Raw genomic sequence first — 13,026 nt, 5'->3', positions numbered from 1 at the left:
AGCTCCTGTGCCCCTGTGATGAGCCATGAGAAGGACATTAGCCAGGGAGCCACGGATCCCAGAAGAGTGTGGAACCCCATGGAGGACGGGAACCCCCCTCCCACACTGGAGCCAAACCCACCAAAGCACAGCCAGAAGCAGAGCCGCCCCGGCCACCTACAGACCCTTGGAAAGGAGGATGATCATTGTTCCAAGTCTCAGTTTGGGGATGGTTTGTTATACGAGCATTCCTACAGCATGAATTGTCTACGACAACTCCGTTGCTTTTAACCACGGAGATTAGGGACTTGATGGCTACTGTAGCGTAATCGAGTCTTTCCTGATTGATGCCAGGGTCGAGCACCTTGCCAACTCATGGCCACTCAGGAAGTGGCAGCTATTAGGATCATAACTGTTTGGCCAGACACATTGTCCCAGGACCAAGGCTGTCTTTAAGGTGCTAGGCACTGCCCTAAGTGCTGTTTTCGTGTTTTTTCCTTTGACGCTTCAGACAGTCCTCTGCAGTTACAACTGTTAACATCCACACTTTACAAACATGGAAACCGAGGCAAAAAGAGGGAGAGATGAACCAGGAGAGGTGAGCATGGACTCTGGAGTCTGCCCCTCCCTAGCTCTTTGACCCAAGGCAAGTGACACCACAATCCGTGCCTCAGTTTTTTTCCTCTGTAAAATGGGGAGAATACTGTGGATTTCCCGGACTTGTTGTGATTATGAAATCAGGTACCGCATGGAAAACACTTAGCAGGGGGACCCGACAGGGCGTAATCCCTCAACAACAGGTAGAGTCTTCCCTCTCTCGCATCCAAAGAGGGGGTTCCCAAGGGTTGAGAGCCCTCCTTTTGCGTCCCCCTCCCTGAAATGCATCACATCACAAGGACTCAGGCTTGCTCTGTTCACTTGTTTAATATATTGGCAGATGGGAAGCTGTAGCTGAGAACAAATGGAGTCCAAACGTCACATAAGCCTCAGTCCTTTACTTAGCCTTGCCAGAAGGCTGGGTGTCTGGAGGACAGTTAGCCCGGGTGATGGTGTAGATACGAGAGGCTGAGGGCACCAGGGTCCCAGGCTTGGTGTGGCAGGCATTCTCTGTAGCACAGCCCTGAGTAGCAAATATGATACCTGTGGGGGGAGAGGGATGGCAGGGTCCAGTCAGCACCTCAAGCCCTCCCTCCTCATGACCCAGGGGTCATCCCCCTGCCACCTCCTCACGCAGTTCTCTGGGGCCACTCTCTCCCCTAGAAGCTGGAAGTATGAGCCTCCGTTTCTGGGAGCCTCCCTGTCCCCTCCTCCAGAAATCCAGGTGCCGCTCACCCGTCTGCACTTTGCCAGTGAATGCAGCACAGCGGCTCTCCTTGCCAACACAGGGCACTTGCTGAGTCGAAGAGCATGTTTCCTTGAAGTGGGCGATGCAGGTAGGGCACTGGAGGCCATTCTCTGTCCGATTGTTCTGGGGAGCTGGGGAGGAGGGTGGAGTGTAAGGTATAAGGGAGGATAACCCCTTCCCAACCTCACAACGACCCAGAGGACAGCAGCAGCTAATGGACACTGTGTTTCAGAAGCGAGGAAACTGGGGCTCAGAGCAAGGAAGATGCTTGAACAGTGTTACCACCGGGTCAGTGGCGGGTGCTCACTGCAGGCTCTGGGCCCAGGCAGGAAGGGACTCTGGATGTGGGGCTGAGCGGGCACTCACCGGGCACGGGATCGCGGTTGCAGGCGTCACCCTGGCAGCAGCGTGTGTTGGACACCGCGTAGTTCTCAGGGTCCATGGTGATGGAGAGGAATTCCGAGCTGCAGGCGCTAGACTTCACGCACCCCTTGTAGGTGTTCACCGACCGGTGTCCCTCTGCAGGATGGCATGATGCGGGGAGGGCTCAGGACCCCTGGCCTGGACCCCAGCTCCTGGGTCTCTGCCAACCTTCCAGCTGCCCCAGCCCGCTGCTGTCTAGGGAGGTCTCTTCCAGCCCCTCAGATTCAGACCCCCTTATCTGCCTGGAGCATGGTGTGGACGGTTTATTAGGTCTGTCCCAGCCACAGCCTTCCTCCTCCCCACCGTATGGAGGTCTCTTCCAGCCCTAGGGTTTCCCCTCTTCACCCCACAGGAGGGTGTGTGTTCCCAGCTTCCTCCCACTGCTGCGGGGTCCCATCTCCCTCCTGTGTAAGCCCGGGTGGTCTCTTCAAGGCTTTCACGACCTTCCCCCACCCGCCGACCCTTGCTAGGTGAGTGGGACAGCGTGCAATCTTCTATCCCACGTCCTCACACACCCCCTCCAGTCGGGGTGGTTCCTTCCTGCACTCAACCTGGGCCTCACCTCCTGTCACATCCTTCATTCATCAGCTGCTCTGCGCCCACCATCTTCCTTTACCTAAGGGTGTCTGGGTCTATTTCAGCCTTGAATGAACCCCCCCCCAGCAGTGGTTTCTTCCTTTGCCCCGCTTCTCCCCCATTCTCCCTCAGGTCTGCGACCGTCCCTTCCATTTTAAGTCCTGCCGCTCCTTCCTCATGTACTCATGTGTCTCCCCAGTGGCCCATCTCCATTTCTCTGCGATGATTTGCTCCATATCTTCCCTGTCCTTTCTGTCCATTTCTATCTCTCCCTCTACCCAAATATCACTTCTCTACCTCCTGTCAGCTATGGTCTCTTCCAGCCCACATCCCTGAGGGATCCCTCCCTCCCCAAATGGTCAACCTGATCCCATTCCTTGCAGCCCACTCCATTCTCTTCCTTCTCCTCTACACCTGCCTCCCCCAGCCCCTTGCATATTAGATTTCCCCTTCTGGCTATTTCTCTCTGGTCCCCCCCACCCCAACCCTGTGTGTTCCTTTCCCAATCCCCTCCTGCCTAAGAAAGTCTCTATATCTGCCCCTCCCTGCCCCCCATTGCCTCTTTGGAATCTCATTTTCAGAAATCCAGGAGAACAGTTGTTTCTGTCGTTCCCTCGGATTCTCTTCCCTTCATTCACCTCGAGACGTCCCTCTTTCCTGCCCCCTCACCACTTGAAGGTTCCTCCCAACCCACGGTGGTATCTGGTACCCTGAAGGCACACCGCCCTCCCCAGAATCTGACAACACTCCCGGCCCTCTTACTTCTGCTGGTCTCAGCCACGGTGACCACGCAGGAGTCCTGGTCAGGGTCGCACGTCTGCACATTTCCACTGCACGTGAGTCCGGAGCCTGTACACACCTCACAGCTTAGTGGGTATCCTGCAGTGCAGAGAGCGGGGCTCTAGTCAAGGGTGCTGTGGTCTGCAGACCAAGACTTCCAAGCCCAGAGCGGGATGGGCAGTGACAGGGGGTGGGGCGGGGGTATGTGTCTGGGGGAGGAGGGATGGGTGTCCCCCTGAGTGTTCTTGGCTGGGGCATTGACCGCGGTCCAGGGAACTGTCCGAAGCTCCTCCAGTAGGGATACTGTGCCTTCAGGGTCGGGAAGCCACTCCACCAGGGAGCAACTTTACCTAATTACAAGGCTAGGGACTTTGGACACTAGGGTCCTCTGAGAAAGCTTGGGGACAGGGAGGGGGCCTGGTGAAGGTTTCCATGGACTTCTGTGAAGCTTCAGGTCCAGCTGGTTCTCGCAACTGGAACCCTCTTCCTTGTAGGTCCCAGGCGTAGGTCTCACAGACAGTAGGTGCCCAGGCAGGGAGACCTGAAGCTGGGATCTGCATCCCAGGTCAAGAAGGGAGAGCAAGGACCAGGAGGGCAAGGTCATGGACTCCTTGGTCCTGAGACAGGAGGCAACTGGGTCCTGGGGAAAGTGGGTCTGGCCTGAACTCCTGCATCAAAGGGTGGAGGACACCGGGGATCCGAACTCCCTAGAGTCCTGGGAGAAAGGGAATCTCCCCTGCCCCTCAGTTGTTTTTTAAAAGATTTCCCTTTCTAATCATACCCTCCTCTAATTTCCCGCAATTCAGTTTTTGTTTTGTTTTGGCCACGCTGCTTGGCATGCAGGATGCTAGTTCCCCCACCAGGAATTGAAGGCATACCCCCGGTAGTGGAAGCACAGAATCTTGAACACTGGCCCAGATGTCTTATTTTAAGACCTTTCCTTGGGGACAGGGGATACAGAGCCCATGAAACCTCTCCTTTATCCGGGATTCACTCACACACAAGATTTTGAGCTATGTATTCTTCCCTTGCGGCCCCAGGCCTTCTCTCCTTTAGCCTCTGCCTTCCCCATGAATCTGAATCCCCAGGACATCTCCTCTTTCCCCATCCTCCCTGCAGAATCTTGCTGAATGCTCTGAGGGTCCCAGGAGCCGAGGCCCCTCGTTCCTTACCTAGACCCAGGAGGGTGCAGAGCAGCGCGGAGGCCAGCAGGAAGGTCTGGGGTTTCATGCAAGTCCTCATGATGGATGAGCGAGTGAGTCTGCAGTCCCAGGTCCCCAGCTCTTCTTATAGGAAGCTGAGGAGGGGCGGGTCTGGCCCCACCTTACCCTTAGGGTGAGAAAGAAGTGATGTCAGATCTGGGGCAGGTGTCTGCAGCTGTGGGTTGGGGAGGCAGAACCAGAATCTGAAAGGGATATGGGCCTCTTGTGCCCAGCCCCCTCTTCCATGGGGACTTGAGGAGTCTGGGCCTCCAGCCCTCTCCTCCATCAGGAGCCAGAAGGTGACTTGCCCATTTTCTCACATTCCCACCACTTCCTACCCCCGTGCCCCGTTCTATTTTCTGGCCTGAAGCCCAAGATCAGAATCAGGTCTTTAGATTCCCTGTAGGGTAGAGCACCTGCTGGGATTGAGATACCCTTCCCACTCTTCCCGAGGAGGTGCCCAGCATGGGTGGGGCCCTAGCTGGTAGGGCCCAGCGTGGCCAGGCTTTTTCTGTGGGGGCATGCTTGGCTCCTACTCCCTTTTCTGTGTGTGGGCTGTCTCCATCTCCAACCCCACCCCAAGAGGCACTTCTGGGTCTCTCAGGGACTGAAGAGAGGGGTGCTTGTAATAGGGCAGCGATGGGCATGGCACGAGACAGGTGCCCACAGGTCACATTGGAAACCTGAGGCATGGTTGGAAGCACTGAAACCTGGGTATGTGTGTCTGGTTTCGGCACATGCATTGTGGATTTTGTTGGTTTTTTAAAGATTTTTTTTGCTGCGGATCACTTTTTTTAAAGTCTTTATTGACTTTGTTACAATATTGGTTTTGTTTTTTTATGTTTTGGTATTTTGGCCCTGAGGCATGTGGGATCTTAGCTTCATGACCAGGGATGAAAGCCGCACCCCCTGCTCTGGAAGGCAAAGTCCTAAACCAGTGGACGTCCAGGGAAGTCGCCATTGTGTTTCATTCATTTCTTTACCCACTCTGTCCGCCTTAGGCATAACCATGAGAGATCAGACATTGTGTGTGGGGGGGGAGAGGGCGGGGGCGGGGACGTGGGGGGAAGAGGGGTATGGGCAGGGTAGCCAGTAAGCAGTGCAGGAGAGCCTGTTGCGATAGGCTCCAGGCTCCCTACAAATTGCAATCAGCTTTGCTGGCCTCTTGCTTTCCAGGCTTCAACTGGGGCAGTGAGGGAGGCGAATTTCTTCTGGGGACCAATCCTGGAAGCGCCCCTCTAGCTAGGCGCCCAGAAAGCCTAGCGCGAAAGTCACCGGGAGGAGGGGCTCGAGAGCGGTTTGGTCGGAGGGAGGCGGGAAAGCTCGTTGCTAGGCAACTCAGCGCTGCTCGCCTTTTGCCAGAAAGATGCCCTGGGCGTGCGCAGTGTGGACGATACCTGCGGCTCGATGCAGTTTGAAAGGCGCAAGCCTCGTGCGTTTGCGCGTTGTTGACCGCGCGGGGCACACCCCTGTGTGCGCCTTGAACTCAGACTCTCCCGTGTCTTGGTCTTGCGACGTCCATGACGTTGACATGCCGGAGATCGGCCTCCGCCATGTGGCGTCCTGCAGGAGCCAGGACTCGGTGAGGGACTGGCGTGGCGGGGGGGGGGGTGGGGGGGGTGGGGGGCGGGGGGGGTGGGAGACGTAAGGGAAGTCGTGAGGGGCGCTGCGAGAACTTTTGGAGTCTGAAAGGTGTTGAGCAATAATCAGTATCCCGGCTGCAAAGACACAAGAGCTTTATGTGGGGTGTTAGGAATTGCAATTCGGGAGACACAGGTGCCCGTCAAACTGAAAGAGTGTTGGGGGAGAGAGTCGGGGCTTATGAGGACAGAGGTCACCAGGTGGTTAAAGTTGTCTAGATGGACTGTAATCGACTGTGATACACGTGAAATATTTGGCTTTCAAGAAGAGGCTGTGGTGAGTTACTTTCCGGTCAGGGCCCAATACGATGCCTGTGTTAATGCAAAGATCAGATTCCATCTGGGCTGAGACCTGCATGGTCACAATTCCTCAGTGGCCTCCCAGCTCCACTTTAGAGGGCCCTGTGAGCAATACCTACTTCCTTTTGATTTTCCTTTCACAAAAGGGACTTTGTGGAATTCTAAGGAGGGTCATGGGCGAATTTCTCAGAGGCCATAAGGGAATTCTGGAGGCATGCGGAATAGAGGACCTTCCAGACAGAACAGGAGGGAGGATAGGAGAGCTTCCTTGGAGGGACTGGAGGTGAATTTCCAGGGGAAAATGCTGTAGGGGGCTCAAGGCAGAGTGTGGGGGAATGAATAGGGCAACTGACATCTGGGGGATCTCAGAGGGCTGGGAGAACTCAAAAGGATAATGTGAGAGCTGGGGACGTAGCTCTCATCTCTGGCCTCTAACGTTGCTTTTCCTACTCTTTTCTCCAGACCTACTGTGCAGAAAACCTTCTCAAGGCAGACACGTACCGAAAACGGCGGGCAGGCAAGGCGGGCGAGAAGACCATCTCTGTGGTGCTCCAGGTGCTTCTACCCCTCCCCCCCATCTCCTTCATAGGAGTCTGGAGACCCAGGGTGCAGCCTGTGCTCTGCAGTTAAGTGGCAGTGAGTTGAGGCTCTTTCCCTTTGGGCGTCAGCTTCCTCAGCGGGAAATGAGCAGTGTGCCCCTGTGGCCCTTAGCCGAGGAGAAAGGTGATCCCAGGACTGGGCCGGGGAAGGATGGGTATGTGGCCCACGTTGGTTGCTGCTACTTTGAGGACCTCAGTTTCCTCCGCTGGAGCAGAGTGCATCATTGCCACGTATCCTGTGTTCTAAAGTCACAGGGCTCTGGGCTGGGAGATGTCTCAGGTCATCTAAGCCAATCCAGCTCATTTTATTTAGTTTTCCTTTGTAAACTCTTTATTTATTTGGCTGGGCCAGGTCTCAGTTGTGGTATGTGGTCTCTTAGTTGCCGCATACGGGCTCTAGTTTCCTGACCAGGGATCGAAGCCGGGCCCCTTGCATTGGGAGCGTGGAGTCTTAACCACTGGAGCACCAGGGAAGTCCCCAGTTCACCTCATTTGCAAGGTGGGGAACCTGGGGCAAGGGGAAGTGCAAAGTGATGTGGCCAGTAAAGGTTTCTACATGTGGAGTGCTGAGTGCTTTGGTACATGCTCTGTGGAGTTGAAGGGCGGCAAAGGGAGAGGGTATTTTCACCCAAGATGGTTACAGAATTCCAAACAGGCCGTTCCTATCAGGCAGTAGAAACTGGTGGGAGAAGCAAGCTCAGTGTGCTGCCAAGCACCTGCTGTTTGCCAGGTGCCCGCCTGGGTGTTTGACCTGCGTGACCTGGCTGTTCATGGAGTCAGAGGATGTAGGGACTGTTATCAGCACTAACCAATGGCCCTGCTGAGACTTGAACCCATTGTGGGTGCTCGTAGCCACTTTGCCATGCTGCTTTGTGTTCCTGTGTTGGCTTTATGCTCTTAGCCACATTCCTCGCTTCTGAGTGTAGAGGTGTTTGGGGACAAGGCTTCCCTGATTGTGTTAAACATATTATTGTCTCTCTGTTGCCCAGTGAACTGTCAGTGAAAAAGTTTGGGTTCACAGAAACTTTTGAGAAGTAGAGAGGTGAGAATTGTCTTCCCAGGAAAAATACACAGACCCACAAGATTTTCGGAGTGAATTGAGGAGTTTAAATATCTCCTAGGTCCCTAACATAGTAAGAATAATGAATGCTGACATTTATTCAACCTTACACTGCCCAGGAATTCCCTGGTGGTCCAGTGTTTGGCACACTGTGTTCCAAGGGCCCGGGTTCCGTCCCTGATCAGGCAACTAACACCCCACAAGCCGCACAGTGTGGCAGGAAAAAAAAAAAGATTCCCATTGCTAGTCACCATTCTAAACACCTCACATGAGTTAAGTCATTGAATCCTCAAGGAAACCCCATGACCTCCGGTCTCTTATTATCCCCTTTTGAAGTGAAGAATTCGGCCTAGAGAGGTTTTGCAACTTGCCTAGAGCCAATGTTTTAAACTGAAAAAGATACAGGTTGCTGACCTGTTGGTTTTAGCACCTGGATTCTAATCTCCATCTGTTCCTCATCAGTCTGTGAGCTCAGACAAGTACTTGCATTTTTCTGAACCTGTTTTCTCATCTACCCTTTGGGAATCATGTGATCTGATCGCAGGGTTTTGTGACAATCCCGTGACATGATGTTTACCAAAGTGCCTGTCAGCAGGCAGGTGTTTGTGGAAAGGGAGGGATTCATGTGTCTATGAGTGGGCAGTGGTTCTGCTGGTCTTCTCTATGATCAGGAACAGCCTGTTTGGTCTGCACCCCCCTTGCAGTGGGAGCAAGAAGAGACAGCATACGGGGAGGGAGGGATTCAGAGGAGTCAGTCGAGGCACAGGACTGTTTGGCCTGGCATAGCCAGGGGGATATTGCAAGTGCCAGCAAAATGGAAGCCCCGAGAAGGGGCAGCTTGAGAAGGTGATACATTGGTTGGAATGTCCAGGTTTGCTGTGACTTTGGGACATCCAAGGGATTGCGTCCAGGGGACAGCAAGGGATCGGACATGGAGCCAGAGCCAGCTCTGTAGGAGTTGTCAGCACAGGGACCGGCCCTGGAGACTTGGGAGTGGATGGGTTCCTTTGTTCATTCATAGAAGCACCTTCTGTAGGCCCCGCACTGTTTAGGTCCTGGGGCATCGTGCAGTGCACAGCACAACAGACACGTATGTCAGCTGGTGGAGCTTTCATGTCAGGGAGGAAAGACTGAGAAATCAATACATGAAATGTGCGTCAGGTGATGCGTGCTGGGGAGGAGATTACATAGTGTAGAGGATGGAGGAATACCTCCAGTGGCAGAGGAGGCACTGGCAAGAGGTTTTTAGCTCCATAGCGAGGAGTGAGGGAAGGCCTCCCTGAGAAGCTGCCATTCAAGCAGAGTGAGCTCTACAAATATGTGGGCAAGAAACAGACTCCAAGACAGGCTTGGAGCCTGGTGGGCTGGTGCCGTGCTGGTGCTGTTACCAAGTCCAAGCTTGCTCTGCTTGCTGCACAACAGGCCAGTAAATTGGAGATGAGGTGTTGAGGGAAGGAAAATGACTTTATTCAGAAAGCCGGCTGACCAAGAAATTAGGCACTAAAGTCTCAAGAGTAACTGTCTTATCTGGGTTTGATGCCAGTATCATTTATAGAACAGAGAGGGGGCAGAGATGAGGAAGTAAAGGAAAAGGCCATAAGATTTGCAGATGTGGCCTGGAATGGCCAGGCTCGGGAAGGGGACGTGTTAATTTCTTCTTTCTTGCAACCTTCCGCAGGTGGACAGGGTGAGGATGTTTCCCTGAACCAAGGTGCTTGGGTTTAATATTCAGGCAGAGGGGCAGGGTTCTCCAAGGCAGGCTACTATATATAGACAGTATCCTTTTAGTGACCCAAAGCAACGGGAAGCAAAGCTTAAAGTAAAAGAAACAGATCCAACATGTAGTCAGATATATCTCTTCCGTGTTCCAGTGCCTGCCTGATGCCTAGCGAGATGGAGGGACAACAAGCCCTGTGTGTAGGTGTAGCGGAGTTAATGGGGAGAGAGAGAGGGGCTGATGGGGTGGGAGTAGAGAGCCCCCAACCCACGTGAGGCCTGAAAACCATGGTAAGGATTTAAGCATTTCCTCTGCCTGAGATGGGCACCATGGAAGGCCTCTGAGCAGAGGAGGAACAGAAGCTGACTTTGGTTTTCACAGCATCTTCTGTGAGATGTCCAGGTTCAGAAGAAACTGCAGGCGGAACGTGCAGGAGCAGGCAGCAGTGCAGCAGCAGTTGTTAATTTATGTCGCGCTGGAGACCCTTTAGAACATCTCCTGACATTTTTCAGTTGCCAGTAGCCGGGCTGACTCCAAACTCCCCGAATGCTAATTTTGGTTCTTTTGAAGCAAATAAGGGGACCCTTCAGGACACCAAGACACGTAGACTGCTCTGTGGGTTTTCCTGCTACTCAGTATTTTGTCCCTCAAATAATATGTCGCCGCATCTGTGTGTCGCCGTGTGGGGCTCAGCCCTCTGCTCCTCACAGCCCCACATGCCTCTTTTGTTTTTGGTGCTGAAAGAGGCTCCGTGGGCAACCCATCACCTGCTCCCAGGAGGACAGTTCCAGCCTCTTTGCTCAGGGCCCCTGGGCCAGGTGGCGGGGGCCTGGGCTGCAGCCCAGGTGTACCTCCCATCGCCCCCGAGGTGCCTTCTTTAAAAGGAATGTTCAGTAGCAAGGTGGACACATTCCGTTTCTGCTTTTTGGTGGTTTGCTCATCACTCGATTTGCCGTTGTGGTGTCTTTCAATTTTTTACCTACTTTGACGTGACGTGTGTGTTGTGTACAGCAAAGCACACAGTGCAGGGCAGCCCGCGTACTCTGTACCCAGATGGAGGAACAGCAGCCGCGTCCCTCCCCACCCCCCATATCCCCTGTGCTCCTTCCTGTCACTGCCCCCCACAGGGGTAACGGTGGCCCTGATTTTTAGCAGCTTCAGTTAGCTCTGTCTGCTTTTGAATTGTATGGAAATGGAATCACACAGTGTGTAGTACTTTCTCCTCTGGCTGCCCTGTTCTTTCCCCCCATTTCCCCGCATTGTTTGTTAGATTCACGTGGTTAGTTTCACCCTCCTTGCTGGGTGTGGCTATAGAGGGCTCCTTCTCATTTCTGCACAGTGTTCCATTGTTGGAGACCACCCGTGTGGTTTCATTAACTTTAGTTTTCAAATGGGTGTGGTATGCATATGGTGCATAACTCAGAAGGCACACAGGGAGGGTGTACCCTGAGGAGGACATCCTCGTGGCCACCTGCTTGCATCTCCTCCTGCCCCCTCCCCTGATTTCTGCGACCCAGGGCTTCCGTCCTGTGGCCACCACTGTGGGCAGTTTCTCATATGCCTGCCTGGGTCACTCTGTCCCCACCTCCCCCGCGCCTTTAAAAGGTACATAGAATGTACAGGATCCTCCCTTGCTTTTTGCCAAGAAACTGCATCTTGGAGATCCACTGTCACGGCAGCAAGTTCTACTTTATTTTTTGAAGTCGTGCATGACATTGTCTTTCACGGATGTGGAAGTGGATTTTTGTTTTCTGTTTTTTGTTTTAAGTTTTATTTATTTTTTAAATAAATTTATTTTTTTATTTAATTTGTTGGCTGCATTGGCTCCTCGTTGATGCACTCGGGCTTTCTCTACTGCTGAGAGGGGCTGCTACTCTTCACTGTGGTGCGCAGGCTCCTCATTGTAGTGGCTTCTCTTGTTGCAGAGCATGGGTTCTTAGGTGTGGGGGCTTCAGTAGTTGCAGCACACATGCTCAATGGTTGTGGCTCACGGGGTTAGTTGGTCCGTGGCATGTGGGATCTTCCTGGAGTACGGCTCAAACCCGTGTCCCCTGCATTGTCAGGCGGATTCTTTTTTTTTTTTTAATTGCTTTACACTCTTGTACAAGTTTTTGAGGTACACCAAGGTCAATCATCTGTATTTATATACATATCCCCGAATCCCCTCCCTCCCTCGACTCCCCGCCAGCCTCCCCGGTAGGCGGATTCTTAACCACTGCGCCACCTAGGAAGTCCTTGTTTTGTTTTTTAATTTTTATTTTATATTGAAGTAGTTGATTAACAATGTTGTGTTAGTTTCAGGTGCACATCCAAGTGATTCAGTTATACAAATACACGTACCTATTCTTCATATTCTTTTCCCAATAGGTTTTTACAGAATGCTGAGCGGAGTTGCCTGTGCTATCCATTAGGTCCTCGTTGGTCATCTGTTTTAAATATAGCAGTGGGTACACATCAATCCCACATTCCTAATATATTCCTCCCCCCGGTAACCAGAAGTTCATTCACTAAGTCTGTGAGTCTCCTTCTGTTTTGTGTATAAGTTCATTTGTATCATGTTTTTTTAGATTAGGCATGTAAGCAATATCATATGATATGTGACTTGGAAGAGTTTTTTTTAATAAGATGTCTCAGGGACTTTGCAAACCTCCCATGTCTCATTTCTTCTGCTGGTGAATTCTGTCTTCCTGGGAAAGGTGCACACAGACCTGGGCCACAGATGAGTCATCTTGTGCTTAAGCCTTTCTCCCAACAGCTGATACTTACTGAACACTCTCTTCTTTTGACTTGAGATAGAATTCATGTAACATAAAGTTCATTAGTGGAACCATTTAACGTGTACACCTCAGGGGTTTTTAGTATACTGACAGTGTTCTGCATTCATTACTGCTGTGTAATCCGGACCACGTACATCGCTCTAAAAAGAAACCAAAAACCGTGAAGCGCTCACTCCCTATTCCTCTCTCTCCTTGTTGCCCTGGCAACCACTGATGTACTTTTTTTGAAAATAGGGAGTTCAATTGATTATTTTTTAAATTTTTGTTTGTTTTATTTTTAACTCAAATGAATTTACTGAATTAAAAAGAATACATTTATTTATTTATTGGCTGCATTGGGTCTCATTGCTGCACCTAGGCTTTCCCTAGTTATGGTGAGCATGGGCTACTCTTCATTGCGGTGCACGGGCTTCTCATTGCGGTGTCTTCTCTTGTTGCAGAGCATGGGCTCTAGGTGCGAAGGCTTCAGTAGTTGTGGCTTGAGGGCTCCCTAGTTGTGGCTCATGGGCTTAGTTGCTCCATGGCGTGTGGGACCTTCGCGGACCACGGATCGAACCCGTGTCCCCTGCATTGGCAGGCGGATTCCTAAGCCCCGTGCCACCAGAGAAGTCCCTAATGTACTGAATTA

At 52.4% G+C, this 13,026-nt stretch overlaps 1 protein-coding gene across 1 annotated transcript; it reads right to left on the bottom strand.

Moving 5' to 3' along the window:
• Positions 1-973: 973 nt before the first annotated feature.
• On the bottom strand, positions 974-4,345 carry LOC130837953 (phospholipase A2 inhibitor and Ly6/PLAUR domain-containing protein-like). The gene is made up of 5 exons (XM_057710675.1): positions 4,276-4,345; positions 3,086-3,202; positions 1,691-1,843; positions 1,312-1,455; positions 974-1,119 (listed from the first exon to the last, which is right to left on the bottom strand). Exons 1-5 carry the CDS (start codon positions 4,343-4,345, stop codon positions 974-976), a joined length of 630 nt encoding a protein of 209 aa, XP_057566658.1.
• Between the last annotated feature and the right edge of the window lie 8,681 nt (positions 4,346-13,026).

This window comes from Hippopotamus amphibius, chromosome 16, assembly GCF_030028045.1.
Source record: "Hippopotamus amphibius kiboko isolate mHipAmp2 chromosome 16, mHipAmp2.hap2, whole genome shotgun sequence".
NCBI classification, from domain to species: domain Eukaryota; kingdom Metazoa; phylum Chordata; class Mammalia; order Artiodactyla; family Hippopotamidae; genus Hippopotamus; species Hippopotamus amphibius.
Note: the sequence above shows the minus strand (reverse complement) of the source record. Positions and strands in the feature narration are given on the sequence as shown.

What these genes read in the sequence shown, in the direction of transcription:
- LOC130837953 (XM_057710675.1), bottom strand. Translation starts at nt 4,345, where the DNA reads ATGAGGACTTGCATGAAACCCCAGACCTTCCTGCTGGCCTCCGCGCTG. An exon ending in CTGCACCCTCCTGGGTCTAG is followed by an intron (nt 3,203 to 4,275) that starts GTAAGGAACGAG and finishes TCTGCACTGCAG; the next exon opens with GATACCCACTAAGCTGTGAG. An exon ending in CAACCGCGATCCCGTGCCCG is followed by an intron (nt 1,456 to 1,690) that starts GTGAGTGCCCGC and finishes CCTCCTCCCCAG; the next exon opens with CTCCCCAGAACAATCGGACA.